This window comes from Sminthopsis crassicaudata, chromosome 5, assembly GCF_048593235.1.
Source record: "Sminthopsis crassicaudata isolate SCR6 chromosome 5, ASM4859323v1, whole genome shotgun sequence".
Classification (NCBI taxonomy): domain Eukaryota; kingdom Metazoa; phylum Chordata; class Mammalia; order Dasyuromorphia; family Dasyuridae; genus Sminthopsis; species Sminthopsis crassicaudata.
In genome coordinates this window covers 161,893,621-161,912,146 of record NC_133621.1, presented here as the reverse complement: position 1 = coordinate 161,912,146, position 18,526 = coordinate 161,893,621, and the positions used below count along the sequence as shown (strand labels likewise).

At 36.0% G+C, this 18,526-nt stretch overlaps 1 protein-coding gene across 1 annotated transcript in view; it reads left to right on the top strand.

Moving 5' to 3' along the window:
- MCM10 (minichromosome maintenance 10 replication initiation factor) overlaps positions 1–18,526 on the top strand; it is a 45,976-nt gene that overhangs the window by 24,170 nt on the left and 3,280 nt on the right. The window contains exons 11-18 of the mRNA XM_074268625.1: positions 2,350–2,450; positions 3,157–3,267; positions 4,614–4,731; positions 5,798–6,026; positions 12,919–13,060; positions 14,678–14,796; positions 16,082–16,195; positions 18,168–18,313. Coding sequence (XP_074124726.1) covers positions 2,350–2,450; positions 3,157–3,267; positions 4,614–4,731; positions 5,798–6,026; positions 12,919–13,060; positions 14,678–14,796; positions 16,082–16,195; positions 18,168–18,313 — 1,080 coding nt within the window. The remainder of the gene's footprint in view (positions 1–2,349; positions 2,451–3,156; positions 3,268–4,613; positions 4,732–5,797; positions 6,027–12,918; positions 13,061–14,677; positions 14,797–16,081; positions 16,196–18,167; positions 18,314–18,526) is intronic.

The following is an 18,526-nucleotide window of genomic DNA, read 5'->3' as shown; positions in this document are numbered from 1 at the left end:
ACACTGCAAGCAAGCAGCAAATGAAATGGGAGGCTATGGCAGCAGCTTAGGTGAGAGCCAATGAGAGCTATGGAGACAATCATTCTTGGCCTAGATGCTTTAACTTTTGAGAGGCTCTTCTCAATAGTTTTTCTTTTTCTTTAGGCTATGGACCATTGTTTCTGCAATTTTCTGAGCACTCTTCTTAGAATCAGACTCTTCTGTCTGACTGGGTATAAAAGATTTGGTGGCAGAGAATCTAGATTCAAATTCTAGCTTTGTCACTGGCCTTCCTTGAGCAAATCCCTTAGCTAGTCTGGCCTCAGTTTCTCATTGGTGACCCCTAGTTAGGAATTGCCTAATTCCATGGCAAATTTTCTGAGGCAAATATCATTACTAGCAGAGATTTGTAGAGATGCCCCACACTTTTGTCAGACTGATCAGTTATTCCAAAAGAGAGGGACAGGATCTAGCCTCAGCCTAAGTGTGAGTAAAAGTCTCTAGGAGGAAGCAAGAAAGAGAAAGTGGGAGATAGGATTTGGTAGTAGAAAAGGTTTGGGGAGATGGTATCATATGGTACATAGAACAACAAAGGACCACAAGGAAACCAGGCCAGTGGGCCAGAGTCCATTGTATGCATCTTGAATACACATAGTTATTTGCTTATTGTCTACTCCTTGAGAATATAAGCTATTTGAAAGGTCTGTGTTTTTGCCTTTTTTGATATTCCTAGTGCTTAGCATAGTGCCTGGCACATAGTAAGTATTTAATAAATGATTGTGGGGGTGATGGTATTTTTGTAATGTTTTGGAGCTCACTGGTAGAATCACTTGATGACTCACTACTCTAAATTGTGCTATTTTGTTGCCCAAGTTAAATTAAGTCACCAGAAATTAAAGAAGAAAATCCTTAGTTTTTTAAATGCAGTGGATCTTGGAGAATTGTGAATATAAAGACTTTTGAGTGTACAGGATGTCTATTACTGTACATCTAGGGATTGGCATTTTTTACTAGAAGCAACACAGCCTTTATTCACTACTTCCAATTGGCTTTGTGAGCTTGCAATAGTTTTTGTTTGTTTTTGTTTAGTTTTTTAAAATTCTTGGTCAGATCTTCAGATGTTATTTTTCAGTTCATTTCTGTTGGGGTTCAAAGGGAACCCCAAAATGTTGGGGTTACAGACTGGCATCACAAAATGTCTCAAAAGAATTTGCAGACTTGGACCCATCTCCAAGTCAAGGGGCAAAGTTTATTATAATTATAATGCCAATTAAAACAGGCTAAGTTCCAAAAGAAGTTAGTAAGAAAGAGGAGCAAGAAGATAAATTTATAGGGAAAAGTTAGAAAAACCAGATGCTTCATGTCACTGAGCTGTTAATATTATGGCTTAAAGATGGAACTGAGGAGTGGGCTGGTTCTGACTTTGTATATAGGCACGGTATCCATAGTTCTCTGGGCAGAACTCACGTGGGGGTGAGAGAACCTTCCAGAGGTGAGTTTTTAGGCCTGAAACATCACTAGGTCAATTGGCGGATACCCAATTTTGTTATGATCTTGTGTCAACTTTAAGCACCTCATTAGTCTAAGAAATGCTGTTATCACTGACCAACAGGCTGTTACCTGACAGCCAGCAATATTTGTGACCTTAGCATCCTGGGCATATAGATAACTGGGGCAAGATAGCCTAAGGGAAGAAATACATCATTTCCAACTGCATCATTCCCAAGTCTAGGTGGTTTTAGGATTATTGCTACATCCTTTCCTAAGGGTTGTACCATATCATCTCTAAATGTGGTGGCCCATGTCTAGGGCCCCCCAAAGGACATCTAGTACAACTGTCTCATTTGACAGATGAGGAAACTGGGCCTCTAGTGAAGATAGTGAAGCCCAGGGTTTTCAGTCTTTTTCTTTTCTTTTTTTGAGACATAAGGGGTTAAGTGATTTGATCTGGTTCACACAGCTAGTAAGGTCTGATTCTGGATTTGAATTCAGGCCAATATTTCAGTCTTAAAGGAATTCAAGATCCTGAGATTTTGTGGGACAATTTTGTGCAGTGGGGAAACACATGTTGTTTTTGGAGGTAGAGTTTGAATCTTGTTCCTACCATCTTACGTTGTGACTTTGTCCAAGTCCCCCAATCTCTCTGTTAGAGAAGGGGTCTGGACTAGATGGCTCTCTATTGCATTTGGTTTCCACATCCTATATCCTGGTGACCCTAAGATTTTTATGTTAGCTTTAATGAAAGTAAGATAGCTGTCTTAAGTGAAGGTGTAGGAAATAGGGGAAGAATTAAAGCTTTTTACCAAATGATTCAGAAGATCCTCGACCACGTTCACTGACTTCCTTTTGGACTGCTTTTGTCATTAACAGTGCATCTACTTCTGCTCCTAAGAAGACTATTCAGACCACTCTGAGCAACTTGGTTTTAAGAGGCACAGATGCAATTGTCCAAGAAACACGACAAAAACTAGGTACTTTCCCATTTATAAAAGGACTTTCTTTTCTAGTCTGAATTCATTTAGTAAGTGGAATTCGTGATAGTTACCATGTCCTCATTGAAGTTCTGGAAGGCCACATACTAGCTATATAAACAGTATGGTCTAATCTCATGTTCAGAGTTACTAAATTTCTTTGGGTCTCTATCTTTACAGTGGTATCTATAATGCTGGACATATGGCAACTACCATATATTAATATAATCAATTATCTCTCTATAGGTGCTAGCAAAAAGTCAGCAGTACCTGGCATAGGAGTTGGGGCTTAGTAAATATAAGTTAATATAAATATAAATAGTAAATGAATGGACTCATGCAGAGTCCATTAAAATTTTGCCTATCCAATCCTAATTGAAAGTAGACTGCCCTCAGTGGATAGAGCATCAGCCTTGAATTCAGGAGGACCTGAGTTCAAATCTGACCTCAGACACTTACACGTCCTAGCTGTGTGACCCTGGGCAAGTCACTTAACCCCAGCCTCAGAAAAAAAAAGAAAATAGACTGCCCTTCTGCTCAGATGATTGGACTTGAGAGTCTTTCTCTTAATGTTCCTCATTCCTTATTCAGGCCTGAATTATGTGTGCCAAGTAAAAAGGAAAAGTAATGAACTTTCAAATCAACTTCAGGTTCTGAACTTTATCGGGATTTTTTTTTTTTTTTTTTTTTTTTTTGTATCCTTCAGGTCTTCCACAGAAGAATCTGTCATGTTCTGAGGAATTTAAACAGTTAATGGATTTACCTACAGTTGGAGCAAGAAACCTAAAAAAACATTTGGCCAAATCCAAAACACCAGGTACTTTAATCAACAATATTATTAAATTTATTAAATATTTACTATGTGCCAGACTAGAGATTTAAGTACAGAGAATGAAATGATACATACTCACAATGAGCTTACATTTTAATAGGGAAGATAAGCATGTGTAAAAATATAGAATACATAAAGTTAATAAGTTCAAATACATACAAATACAAAGTAGGTAAATTACTTACAAAATAATGAAGTATAAGGCAGTTCACAAAGAAGGGCACTAGAGCTTCATATAAAAGGATGGTGCCTCAATTGCATCTTAAAGAGAAAGGGACTCTTAAGCAGTGGTAAGGAAGAAGTATATTCCAAACATGGGGATGAATGATGCAAAGGCACCAAGATATAAGATGGAGTGTTGAGTGAATAGAATGGAGAGGTCAGTTTTCCAGGATCTGTTTATGAGGTGAAGAGTAATTAATATCCACAGAAGCTGGAAAATAGGATAGGGCAAAGTTATAAAGGGCTTGAGAGGTAGAGAAACTCTGTTCCTCTCTTCTAGGAAAGCCAGTTGAATAAGGGAATCACATGATCAGATTTGCACTTAAGAAAAATTATCAGTAGTATACAGTCCACACTATGGTGGCTCCTTAAGGCAAAGGGACCAATAAGGAAGCTGCTACAATAATCTGGGTGAAAAATTATGAGGGCTTAATGTAACAGCTATGTGAGGAGAGGAGTCAGATGCAAGAGATACTTCGAGAAATAGCATGAGTGGATATGTGGCACGGGAGAGATTGATACTAAGATTGGAGATCTGAGACAACATTGGAAAACTGTTGGTGCCCTGAATAGAAATGAGGAAATCTGGAAGAGAGGAAGGTTTAGGGGAGAAAGTTATGACTTCAGTTTTAGACATAATGAGTTTAATGTGAATAGAGTACTAAGTTTGGAGTCAAGAAGAGCTGAGTTCAAATGTTGCTTCAGACACTTAACAGCTATGTGACTTTGGGCATCCTTAATTGTGGGATAGGAGTGATAATAGCACTTCTTTCTCAGGGTTGTTGTAAAGCCAAATAAGGCAATATTTATAGAGCAGTTAGCTCTAGAAAAATACTTGGTTCATAATATATAAATGCTGCTAACTATTTACTATCATCATCACTATTATTTTTTAGCATATTTCTAGGACATTGCATTTGAAATGTCCAATAGGTAATGTTTTAGGGCTAAGGCTGGGGCATGAGATGGAGCTAGATATAAATCTGGTAAAAATGTAGGTAGAGAAAGGTATTAGAGGGGAGAGATGTTTTAAGGGACATCAATTTTTCTCCTTTAGTATGTTCTAAGATGAACATTTGGAAAGAACTTATTGAGGATTTATATTTTAGGAGTTCTGGGAAACCCTTGTCCTCCTATTCAATCCATCCCTGCATCAGCTTTACTGAAACAACAGAAACAACAAATGTTGGAAATGAGGAAAAAGAGAACAGAGGAAATCCAGAAGCGGTAATAAGAATAATTACTGTTTTACATTCACTTAACATATCTCATTAATTTTTAGGTTGGCTCAATGAGGTTTAGCTGTTTGAGATCGAATTGTCAATGTGTTGCTTTTTAGACTTAAGTTATTAAAGTCTGAATGACCATTCCTATGCCCTGAAGTGAAACAACATAGGATACATTAGTTGTTAATTCAACAACTTCATTTTGTAGATGAAAAAAATTGAGGGAAGAGAAAATCATTGTTGAAGTTATTATTCTTCTCTCCTAAAGACCTCTTATTTCTCCATATATATTTTCTCTTCCTGATAGAGAGAGCAGAGGGAGTTGTAATACAAGAAAAGTTATGGGATTTACCCAGCATGCCCATAATAGGGTTGAAATCCATTTTTCTTGATTCCCAAGTTTAATGCACAGGCTACTAATCTGTAAAGGCAGCTGGTGCTTTTTTTTTTTTTTTTTAAACCTCAATTATCTTAGCATTTAATAACCTACCAGTTGATCCTCTCCTTTCCAGCCCACGGAGCATACTCCTTAACCAAAAAAAAAAGAAGGATCGAAAAGTTCTGCCTTCCTAATGACATCTATTAAGGCCATATCTTGAATTAGTTGTAAAATGTAATGTTACCTCTGTTGTGTTATATTTTTATTTGTTTTGCAAAGTAATTCCCAATTTTAGTTCCAGTGCACTAGGGAATGTTGCTAGACACAGATATATGGCACTTCTGTTCTAGAGAACACTAACTGGTACCGTTCTAGCACCAAATCTATGAAATTATGATCTTTTAAAATAAAATTCAAATTGTGTGAAATATGTGCATCTTAATTCTATGAAAAAAAAATTATCTCAGTTGGAGTAAGAATTTAACCACTTTGGAATAAAAGATGAAGTTAGTGGTAACTTCTGTGTGCTTATTTGAAGTTAGCCCACAGAGGAAAATGCTTTGACATCAGCTTATTTTTATCTGACATAAGTATTACTTCAATTCTTCCCACTCTTCATTATTAGGATATATTCTGTTTTTACACAGCCTTGTGCATGCTTATTTTGTTCTTGCATGTTTCATTAAAGGTTTCTTGAAAGTACAGCTGGAGTCAAAAGACCAGCTTCATTTTCATCTTCAGAGAATTCCACTTTGCAGTCTCCGAGGCCAGGGGCAGAATTCCCGAAGGTGAAAAGATTCCTCAGTCCACAGACCCCCAAGCTTGGACGAGGATTTTCAGAAGGAGATGATATTCTCTTCTTTGATGACTCTCCCCCACCGGGACCAAAGTTGAGTGCTTTAGCAGAAACGAAGAAGGTAATGTCTGCCTAGCCCCATAGAACTTGAGCTTATATTGTAAGAACCTTAACACTGCACCATGACTGAATAACTAGGTATTGTTAGTGATTAGACCTGAAGAAGCTTGGAAGAAGAGTCAACATTTTTCCTGCACCTCATGGTCACAAAGCATATTCCTCCTCATTATCTCATAATGAATGTTTCTATAAGAACTAATGCCAATTCCATGATCTTTGTTTATGGATCCAGTGACAGAAACTTTGAGATTAGATGGCTTGCCTACTAAGAATGTTAAACTGAAGGAAGGGTTTGCCGCTTTTGAGTGTATTGCTTAATTTGATTAACATTTTAAGAGATTTAAATTTCATCCTATATTATAATCAAGTTCTATATGAATAGAAAGAAGTCAGTTTTTAAGATACTTTGCAGTCATTCTTACTTGTTATTTTGTAATCAGTTTGGAGGATTAATGAATGACGCACAGAGAGTAAAAGGCCGAAGAGTCATAGGACTGCAGAATGAGAGGGATACTTGAGACCTTCTAATACAATCCCCCTATTTTTCAAAAATTGTTGATCCATTTTATTTTGACATAAAAAACAATCCTAACAAACTTAAGCAACAAAACTCTCCTAAACACCACCCCCCACACACACAAGAAAGAGGTGTATTTTAACATTCATAGTGTGGAAAGATGAAAGCAAGTGAGGGTAGGTAGTGGGAAATGACACAGAAGGATTGCATAGTCCTGTAAAGATAGTCCCAGAGCAACTAAAGTTCAGAAATGAACTGAGGTTGGTGAGGAAAGCTAAGGATAACAAAAATGGGAGGGATTTTTTTTTTGTTGTTGTTGTTTTATTGGAGGAAAGATCAAACAGGAGTCACAAGGCTGCATTTCATGATGGATGGTGTAATTTAATAGGTGGCATTGGGAAGGCAGAACTTTTCAATCCCTTTTATTTTCTCTGTGAATGAGTATGATCTGTGGGCTAAAAAGAAGACAAAATCAGTTAGTAGGCTGTTAAACGCTAAGATAATTAAGGAGGTTTAAAAAAAAGAAGCTGCCTACTCAACTAGCTGGCCCAAATGAATTTTGAAAGACAGCCCACAGCCTGACACAATTGATTTGAATGGGGTTTTTTTCTTCCTTTTTTAAAGACAATATTTTGTCCCAGAGATTATTTTTACTTAATCTACACAAAGGCAGCTGTATTTTCATAGGATCCCTTTCCATCAAATTCAGCACTTCCCCCCTCCCATTTGTCAATTCTTTCCCTAATTTTGGAATTTTACTTAACTTGCTGATTCAGTTTCCTTCTGGTAGTTATCTAATTCTTCCCCCTTTTATTCTCTTTTTAAAATCATTTCCTTTTCACTTATGTGCATAAATCCAAATCTGCCTTTCTTTTCTTCCCCCCCCCCCAAGTTCTTTTGTGTGAAAGTGTTTTTCTGGTTTTTAATACCTTTTTCTTAAAAAGTTTTCTTTATCTTATTTTCTTCAGTAATCTTTCTATTCATTCTAATTTTTTATTATTTGATTCGTGGTCTTGATACCTATTTATCCCTTCTTTAATCTCTGTGTTTGTCATGGAATTAAAGCTTCTAAAATACCAAGCCTAAGTTATTCTTTTAACCAATTTCTATGTTAATGTTATTGTAGATCTTGTTCCTTCTTCCCTTTTCCTGTTATGCCTCACTCTCCAAAAAAACACAAAAGAGGAATTATACATCAGAGGTAGAATAATTATGACTGCCTCTAAAAACACAAAAGCATCAATTCCTGCAGAAAGTAGTGAGAATAGAGTCATTGCCCTATGGTAAAAATGTCCCTCTGTCTCAGATTGCTCACTCTAATTCTACCCTCAGCCTTCCCCAAGATAATTTTCTTTGCACCCATGCATGCCCTTGCAATTTTATGAATGCCATTTGCCTCCAGTAACTCTGATTTCCCTTCTTCTAAGACTTCTATGCTGTTGTTCATAAAGGAACAGCAGTCACAGAGGTTGTAAGTAGTCTTGTGTATCCAGTTGAGACTCCTGATACCATCCCATCTCTTATAACAAAATATATCTCTCTCCCTCTCTTCCCCCACTAATATGGTAGTATCCTTCAGAGGAATTCTTTCCCATTGCTAAATCAATATCTCTTTTGTTTCAACTTATTTCAATTCTTCCCTTTTCTCCTATAGTACCTGTTATTGCTGAGAGATTGCAGGAGTTATTTTTCTTCTTTTGTTTACCTTGTACCTATTTAGAGAACATCAACATTCTCTATCTTCTACCTCCCTATTCCCTTTTATGTACCTTCCCATTCTTCAGTTTTTCTCACAAAATATATTGATTTATCTGTTGGGCAGGTGGACAGATTTAATTCATCATGTTTCAATCCTGTTCTTCCAATGTCACTTATCCTTTTCCTTAAATTCTGCTTTAACCTTTTTTTCCTTATGTACTTTGAGAAAGAACTATCTCGTCCCTCCATGTTTTTGATTTAGATTTTATATATTTATTTTCCTCAATAGTATTTTATTTTTTCAAATGTATGTATAGAGTTTCAACATTCAGTATTGCAAGATTTCAAATTTTTTCTCCCTCCCTCTTTTACTTTCACCCTCCCCCAAACAGCAAGAAATCTGATATAGGTTAAGCCTGTATAATCCTCTTAAACATATTTCCATATTTGTTTAAAGTATTTACAAGTCAAATAACCTGTAAATAATCTGTTCGTATCACTATTTGTTTCTTCTTTTTGTAAGAATGTTTCTGACACATCTTTTTCATGAATTCTTTGGCTTAGATTTGTAGACAGTAGTGTCTTTTTAGGCTTTTTCTTAACTCTTTTGCTTTTCCAAGTATATTAATCTATTCTATTTTCTGTTTTCTAGTTTATGCATTAGAATTTTTTTATTGTTTTTTTTTTTCTGGTTATACATGTACATCAATTTTTTAATACACTTTTTTTTTTTTTTTTTTTAATGAAGGGTAATTGTAAGATAAAAAACAAAAAAGAAGAAAAAGAAAAAACGTGAACATGACGTGTTGATTTACATTCATTCTCCATAGTTCTCTCTTTGGATGCAGATGGCATTTTCTATCCAAAGTTTATTGTATCACTGAACCAGAGAGAAAGAACCAAGTCTTTCATTGATGATCAATTCTGTGTACACTGTATTCCTGGTTCTACTTGATTTGCTCAGTATTAGTTCATGTAAATATTTCCAGGCCTTTCTAAAATCAGCTTGTTCATAATTTTTTATAGAAAAATACTGTTTTATTACTTTCATATATCATAACTTATTCAGCCATTCCTCAGTTGTTGGACATCTACTTATTTTCCAATTCTTTACCACCACAAAAAGAGCATGCATTAGAATTTGTTATTAGACTTTCCATTTCTTTGTATTTGAAGATCTTCCTCTTGGTCATTTCCTGAATTTGTTTCTTGTCATTGAAATAATTACATATAACCTCTCTGTATCTTGGAGTTTGAAGTGTAAAGTCTTTTTCTGGAGTTGTTCTATGGGTTGTTTCATTTGGTGTTTTGTATTGTTTACTCAGAAGTTCTGGACAGTTTTCTTATCTTTCTTGTTCTATAACATTAAAGTTTTTGATTTGACATGTCCCTTAAGACTGTTAGTGAAAAATTTCCAACTATATATCTTTAGCTTTGTAATATTTAACATTTTAGCAGTGATTTAAAGATATATAGCACACTTACTTTTACACATGATACAGATGATGGAGGAATTGCTAATATGTCAGATTATAAAGTTAGAATCCAAAAATATCTTGCTTTGTGGGCTAAAAGAATGGTCCAAAATTACTGACATGAAAATGAATAGGAACTAATATAAAGTTTCAAAATTGTTCAGATCACCTTCATAAGATCTAGGAATCCAGTGGACTATAAATTCATAAATTGATAGTGTGATATAGCAGCCAGAAATCCTAATCATAGACATTACCATAGGTTGTGGTCCTGCCATGATTTGTGTTTGCACTGCTTCTGTTGGGATATCAATGGCAGGTAGATATCCCAGGCTTTAGCGGATTACTTTATTAATTCTGGTGTTGAGAGGAGAGATACCATTTGTATCTGGTATGCTTTACAGGTACCCCCACACACATATTTGCATACACAGGTACACCAAATATTCCTCATTGGGCTTTTTTTTTTTTTTTTTTTTTAATGGTGTTACAATTGCTGTCCCACACCCAGGTCTTCAGTTCAACCTAATAAGAGCTGATGCATATCACATTTAATCTCTAATCCAGCAGTTGTCCAAAACAGGACAGCCCAACAAATTGGGAATTAATTAATTAAGATCCATGGCTCAATGCCCTAAACAGAAATTTGGATGAGGCACTATTTATTGCATACTTATTGTTATTGAATCCTTCTCCTTCCTATCCTTTTCATAGTTACAAATTTGATTTTCCTAAAGCACATATGTCCATCTAAAATTTCAAGTTATTTCTTTCCTCTAGCTCAGAAAGGAAGCTCTTGTTTTCCATTTAAACCCCTTTGCAGAATAGCTCTAACCTGTCTTCTCTGTCTGGTATATTTATCTTCATGCATTCTGTTTTCTAGCCATATTGCCCTACTTTGTTTCCTCATACCAATCTCATCTCCCCTTTCTCAGTTAAAAATTTTTTTGTTTAGAATTTTTCACTTAAAAATTTTTTTACCGATGTCTTTTATTTTTGCATCACTTACATTCGCCAATATATCACTCCTCCATGCCTTTTGTACAAGGTTATTTCTCTCCCTCCTCTCCACCCTCATCTTGGAATGTTCTCTTTTAAAACCTCTTAACTCCCTTTAAGGCTTAGCTCGAATACAACTTCACACAAGATGCCTTTCCTGATCTCCATTGTTAGTGCTCCCTCGTTCCACTCCCATGAATTTATTTTGTAGTATCTATTTATCTGTTTATGTGTACCCCCAGTGCAATGAAGGAAACAGGGCAGTAGAATAGAAGCTCTTTGAGATCAAGGACTGTTTTCTTTTGCTTTTGTATCCCCCAGTGTTTGGGAGTGTGCTTTACATATGGCAGGTGTTTAACTACATATTTGTTGACTTGACTTGTAAGCCCTATCGTAGAACGCACATCTGGCTATACATTTTCAATGTTGTTGAGTGAAAATCACACCTGACTGGTTATCAGGATCCTTGACTTCAGCCTCAGTTCCTTTATCTATAAAATGAAGGTATTGCAAATAGATGTTCTCTTAAGAGCCCTCCTAGTTCTGATATTTTATAATTCTAAGTAACCAGTGCATTTCACTGTATCAGGGCAGAATGTTAGCCAAATTCTAAGATTAAAATTAGTAGGGATAAATGTGCAATTGCATACTTCAGTTTTAAGCAAATTAATTTCAAAAGTAAAAGATTTGGGGAAACGAGTAAACTATAGGTCATCTGAAAGATATGGGGACTTTAAGAGTTTGCAAGTTCAATGTGAGTGTCATCCAGGAAAGCCAGTACCAGCTGAAATGACAGTAGCATAGTGTCTGAGGCTAAGAGAGTTGTACTACAACTGGGAAGTAGTGGGTTCTTCCATACTAAAGATCTTTAAAAAAAAAAAAAAAAAAAAAAAAAGACTGGATACTTGTCATCATGTTGTATTAAAATGATTCTTGTCCAGTTACAAGTTGGGCCAGATGGGATCTTTTCTACTTCTGAAATTTGGAATTCATTAGGTATTCTGCATGGATAATCTGAGGCAAGGGAAAGTTGGATGGAATTGGAGGAGTGGATATTGACTAATTCTCTCATCAGTTTCACCTATTGAATAAATAGTGGTTAGTCCTTGAACTTAGGTCAAAAACTGTTTTGTTTATTTAGGGAAACCTATATTGGGCAAAACAGTTTATCAAGTCAGAAAAACAATTAGGGAGAAGTGAGTTGTGAAGGGGAAACATTTTTCCTGTTTTAAGTCTCAAATGGACTGAGGGGGTATAAATGGGCAAGAATTGGAAAGGACTAATAAAGCTCTTAACTAACCAGAATCTTCTTTCATTGTTTGTGGAGTGGTTTGTTTTTTTCCCCCTCTGCTTTTAGGAGAAAGATATAAATCACAAGAAAACAAATTCAAATTAGGAACTTAACTAATACTTAGCAAAACTAATATAAGTAAATAAGAATTCTAGTGTTGGGAGGAGAGGGTTAGTACATATTTAGCCCAATGTCCTGTATCTCCCAGAGAAGGAGAAATTCTCAACCTGGAATCTGTGGGTTGTTTTCTTTATTTTTGATATCTATATTTCAGTATAATTGTTTCCTTTGTAAACCTGTTTGTTTTATTTTGTGTGTTTAAAAACATTCCACAGGCTTCATTAGACCAACCAAAAGGGATCTAATGAAGCCTATGAAATATTTACTGAGGCTGGGGTTAAGTGACTTGGCCAGGGTCACACAGCTAGGAAGTGTTAAGTGTCTGAGGCTAGATTTGAACTCAGGTCCTCCTGAATTCAAGGCTGGTGCTCTATCCACTGCGCCACCTAGCTGCCCCTGAAATGTTTTTAAATGGACAACCAAAGGGAGTCCGTGACAGAAAGGAAATTAAGAATCCTCATTCTAAGGTTGTGTCTGTGGTTTCCTGTGACATTTAAAATAATGACCCTGAATGCTGCAAAATAGATCTTCAGTTATCAAAGAACCATTCTTTTTGCTTTGAATGTATTTAGAAATGTGGAAAAAAGAATATTTTAGAATGATTTTTCAAATGAAATTTGAAACAAAAAGGTCTCTTAAACAGAATAGATTGATCAAGAAATTGTTATTATCTACTCCCAGAAGTCACCAACATTTACTCCTTCCTAAAATGACAGTATAGAGAAGTGTAATCTGCTTGTTGGTGGAATTTTTTTGGTTTGCTTTGGTTTTTTACTCCCTCTCCTTTTTCTAGTTAACAGCTATTGCCAAATTGAGAGCCAAAGGTCAGGTCCTTACTAAAGCAGATCCAAACTGTATTAAACGGAAGCAGTGTGACCTTCAGAGTGTCTTGGAGATATCAGAGCGTGTGGAGAAAAGCACCTCATCATCACCAGGTAGAGTAAATAGAAACTACATAGGGGGGAAGAAAAATGGGCCAAAGGAAATAAATGCTTTTCTAAAGAAGGATGGTTCTGAAAATTTTCCTCATTTGATCCATTAGCAGCCACCCCTGCTCTCTTGTGTAACAAAACTAGTCCAAAGTTTTAATACATTTTTATGTATTAAATTAAAAAAATTAAATTAAGGCAATGTTCCCTTAATTTTTTTTTTTTCTGTAAGAAAACCTGAACTGGATTTGTCCTATTATTATACTGATGTATTTTTCTGCCTAAGTTTGTATAAACTAGCCATGATATGTATTATGTGTTTTCAATATTAATATAAATCTCAGAGATAGATGTTCCCTGTGACTCCAGTTTTCTGCCAAAATTCTAATCTGAGCCATTTGCAAAATTCTAATCTGAGTTTAACAGGAACCTTGTAGAAAGAAGCATCCGCTTTTAGGACAATTATTTGAGGCAAAAGAGATTTCTCCAGTGTCATAGAATTAGTCCTGGAAAAGCCATCAGAAGCCATCTAATCCAACTCCATTATTTTACACTAGAGACAAAGATTAAGAGAAGCTGCCTCAGTGACTTGCCTGAGGTCATGGGCAGAAGTGACAGAGTAAGGGAAGGAGTAATATTTGAACACAGCTCCCTCTGATTTGCAACTTAACTGTGCTCTTTCCACAGGGACCACACCCTCCTATTGCTTACCAATAACATTCTATCTCCCATCTTGGTAGTTTCACTTAGACTTTTTTCCTTGCTTAGACAACACTCCCTTCTCGCCTCCACCTGTCAGAGTCCCCAGAATTTTTTTCTGAGCCTAAGCTCTTTCTTCTACATTAAGTCTTTCCTGATTCCCCCTAGCTTTTAGTACCTCCCTTCCAAAAATATCTTGTATTTATTTTATACATTTTTTAATCTACTTGATAATACTCAAGGAAAGTATTATCCTTAATACTTAAGGCTAGAGGCTATTATTTTTGTCTTTGTTATCTTCAATGCCTATTACCTGCTGGCTTTTATTACATTGCTTGTTTATGGTTTTTAAATTGTAACTGGTATTTTTTATTATATTAATGTTTCAGAAGCTTAAGACTAGTGGTCTTATTAACTTATTAATTTGTCTTTCTATAGTCCTTAAGGCATTTTCTTCACTCAGACAACTTTGTAAGGTCAGGTGTAAAAAGAATTATTATGGATGGAGAAACGAAAATTTAGGGAAGTGGTTTTGAGGAAGTAATGTCAGGATCAGACCCATGTTCTGAGTGGTTCTGATTGCTACAGTTCTATCTGTTTTCTCGCTCAGATTTGCCCTTAATAACAAAATGTTTTGGTGTAATTACATAATGGTTTATATAATGTGCCAAGGTTTACAGAATGCTTCCCTCACAACTGCCCTGGGAGGTAAAGAGTGTATTATTTTCCCATTTTACAAATGAGAAGACCCATGCTTTGAAAGCAGTTAGTGACCCCTGCAGGAAGTGCATTAGGCAGTGGATGGAGCTTTTAGAGAAGTGAGGCAGGTATGGCAGGATGAGGAAGAAACAGATACAAGGAAACTGACCCCCAATGTCCCTGCAACCCTGAACACTTACAGAGATGCTTTTCTCCCTGCTCTAGCCGAGGATGACCCAGAACCTGCCCAAAAGAGACGTCGAGAGCAGTTGGCCTACCTGGAGTCTGAGGAGTTCCAGAAAATTCTCAGAGCTAGATCCAAGCACACTGAGGTGCTGAAGGAGGTAACAGCCCGACACCAAATATTAACTCGTCAGGGCCCCGGGACTACGGCATGCCTTTGCTCGTCTTCGCTAGTGGGAATTGATGGGATATTGGCTTTTATAATATTTAATTTACTCCTGGTTTCCTGATACCACCTAGTACCTAGTGTGGAATTTAATTGGCTACTATAAGAAACATTAATTACTAAGGCAACCCATTAAACAGAACAATGACCATCAGTCCAGTGTAATCTCTTTCTTCAATGACAGTGGCAAGCTCATGAAGAGAAGGGGCTGAGAAAAACAGCCTTTAGGCTTCAATTAGCACATACTCAACTATTGTCATTCTCCATGTGAGATAATTTTCTAACAGTCAACAAGTTCCTTGGATTTTATATTGGATGACAGGATACAAAGCGATCTTGACAGGCTAGATCACTGAGCTAAATCTAATATAATGAAACAGGATTTTTCTATCCTACAAGGTGATAAGAGACGTGGTTATGATTTAGCAGCCAAAAGGCTTATTAATATGGTTTTGGGATACATTAAGAAAGAGAGGAATAAAGAGGAGATGGCCCTCTTACCATATTCTGCCCTGGTCAGACCATCTATGGAATACTCTCCCAATGTCACAGTTAAGATAACTGATAAGCAAAGGAGAGCAACCAGTGTGGTGAGGAATCTCAAATGATAGGATCAGTTTAAGAAACTGGGAATATTTAATCTGGAGAAAGAAGATGCAGGAGAGATTTAACAGCTGTTTTCTGCTCCGGAGGCAGTATGCTATCCATGGAGGCCCAACAAACTCTTGAGCACTAAATTCCCTACAAATAAGACCTGTTGTATACTTCCCATCTCCTTTTATAGATTATCCTGATGGAAGAGTTCTTCAGTGGGACCCCCTTTTACCCATGAATTGACATTTCTACCCTGTTTCCCCACTGCTTCAAATCATTTGCCATTTCACTCCTGTATTTCTCTCCTGAAATATTTTATTGTTTATTGACTGGATTAGGATATACCACCCATTCCCTTTCATTCTCTTTCCATCTATGCTTCCTCCCTTTTTGAAGTTTATTCCTTCTCCCCACCAAAAAAAAAAAAATTTTTTTCCTTTGAATAATATGAATACAATGTTGTGAGATTTAGGTAAGCCATGTTGTTTCATCTATGAGGGCATTTTTCAATAGGATTATTCAATGTCGTCTTGATGTTCAGAACGTTTTCAGGGGACCTATAGTACATCCTCAGTTGTTCTTATGTTTGTCAGATGTTTGACTCCCTTTCAACTCTACTCTTCCAGGCTGAGGCAGACCTACAGGAACGCTATTTTGAACCGCTGGTGAAAAAAGAACAAATGGAAGAAAAAATGAAAAGTATTAGGGAAGTGAAATGCCGAGTAGTAACGTGCAAAACGGTGAGTGAAGAAAGTTTCTTGGGGACACGGTTTAGTGACTAATGTTAGACTGTCCCTGAAATGTGGAGTCTCAACAGAATTCTTTTAGGTATGTCTAGTTTCATTGATCTTGAAAGTAAAATACCAAAAGACTAAGAATTCTGTTTTACAGTCACCCTAAGTTTTTTTTTTTTTTTAATGACTTACAATAAAGGTAATTTTAAAAAATTTACAAATTTGAAAGAAATAAAATTCATCATTTCATTTCACCTTAGATGAACTCTCCTGCTGTTATGCAATGGTGGAGCATTCCAGGACAATTTGGCATTTTTTAAGTCCAAACTTAATCCATTTAATATTAGTGGTTCCCAAAGACTTTCAAGGGGGAAAATTTGTCACTCTGCTCCCAATACTTTCTAATACCTTTTATCCTAACTGTATTGCTCTGTAGTTGTACTCTCTATGGTTAAAATTTAGTAACTTGCTAAGTGTTTACAGGATAAGAACAAATTTTCAAAACTATAAATAACTACGTGAAATATGCTCTAGATCACTAAAGTAAGAAAAGTACAAATTTAAATGACTGAAGTTTCACCTCAATGTTGACACAAATGCAAAAGACTGAAACAGTCATTATTCTAGGACAGTGTGAGACAGCCCCAATGATGCATTGTTACTAGAACTGTGAAGTAGTCAAACCATTCTGCAAAGCACAAGAAAGTAATGAAACTACCTATACCCTTTGATTCCATGATTACTTTGTAATTACCGCAAGGCAGTCAGGGAAAAATAAAAGTCCATCTATTTATAGCAAAGAATTGGACACATGATAGATGCCCATTTATTATGGGTTATCAGCTGAAAAATCAAACTTATCTATTAATGTAATGAAATAATATACAATAGGGTGTGGCAAATATGAGGAGATTGGAAATACAAGGAAGTTTATATAAATTGATGCAGTTCAAAATGAGCAAAGCCAAGAGAACAGTGGATCCAGTGTTTATATAACAATGTAAATGAAAAGATCACTAAGAGGAAATTCCAGTAATTGAAAAACCATTAGTGATCTTCGAGAACAGGTAATGAAATACTCCAGTAAGACACAGATAGAAATCTAGGAGGAAAGAATATAAAAATTCAGCAGCTTTCCTTAGGCAGTGTAATGGTTTTCCATCTGTGATATGTGAGTGCTTCATCTCTTTTGTCCTTAGAAAACCCTTGTGAGGATGCCAGGGTCACACAGCTAATAAGAATCTAAAGCAGCATTTGAATTCAGATCTTCCTGGCTCCAGGCCTGGTGCTTATCTGCTACACCAGCAGCCTTCCCTTGTTTTTTGTAATAGTTGTCACTAACTCTTTCATACTTAGCATTTCTGTTTGTCTTCATGGAAAAGAAGAAATGGGCCCATTCTTCCAGGGATTAATTGTAGAGGAAAGCTCAGGATAGTTGCAGCTACCAGGCATAAATGTAATGTTTTCTGGGGATTTTAGTGAACTGAAAGTTCATTAGTCAAATTAGTCAAATCTCATCCAACTTGAATCTGAATTGAAAGTCTCTTAAATAAACCACTGTTTCCTAGGATAGAGCAAATTGTTAATAAGCTATAATTTATATCAAGCCTGAATTTGCCTCTCTATAGCTAAAATCTGGGACCAAGCACAATAAATTTCAGAATTCTTTTGTATAACAGTTGTGAAAATAAAATGCATTAATATATATAAAATTATTTGCAAATCTTAAAGCATTCTCTAGATGCAGATGTGTAATTTTATATGCTGCTACTATGTTATATGTATTTTGCATATATATATATATACATATATATATATACTTATATGTACATATATGACATTTTATTTTTACATTTATTTATACATACTTTACTATATATGCTAGGGTATTACCATACTCTGTGTTTGTCTGTGTGCATAGTTGTTATTGTTGTTTTAAAGCCTTTGGTTTAAACACTGCCGTGTTGATTTTGTGTAGTGCAAATATACCCACTTCAAGCTCTTGGACACTTGTGTCAATGAGAACCATGATTACCACTGGCATGATGGTGTGAAGCGGTTTTTCAAGTGCCCCTGTGGAAACAGAAGCATATCTCTTGACAGGCTACCTCAGAAGCACTGCAGGTAGGGAGGTTGCCTGGGTCCTTACTTTTATATCTTAACACCATATTACATAGATATGGTCAGAGCTGTTATTTGAGGAATAGCTTTTGTCTCCATTTATTTATTTTATGGTGATTTTCTTGGGGGATAATGTCCATTTTTAAACTGGAACTTCTGCTAATGCTTGGGACTTAAACTATAAGAGGGGGAGGCAGTGATACAGGAAAAGGTTGA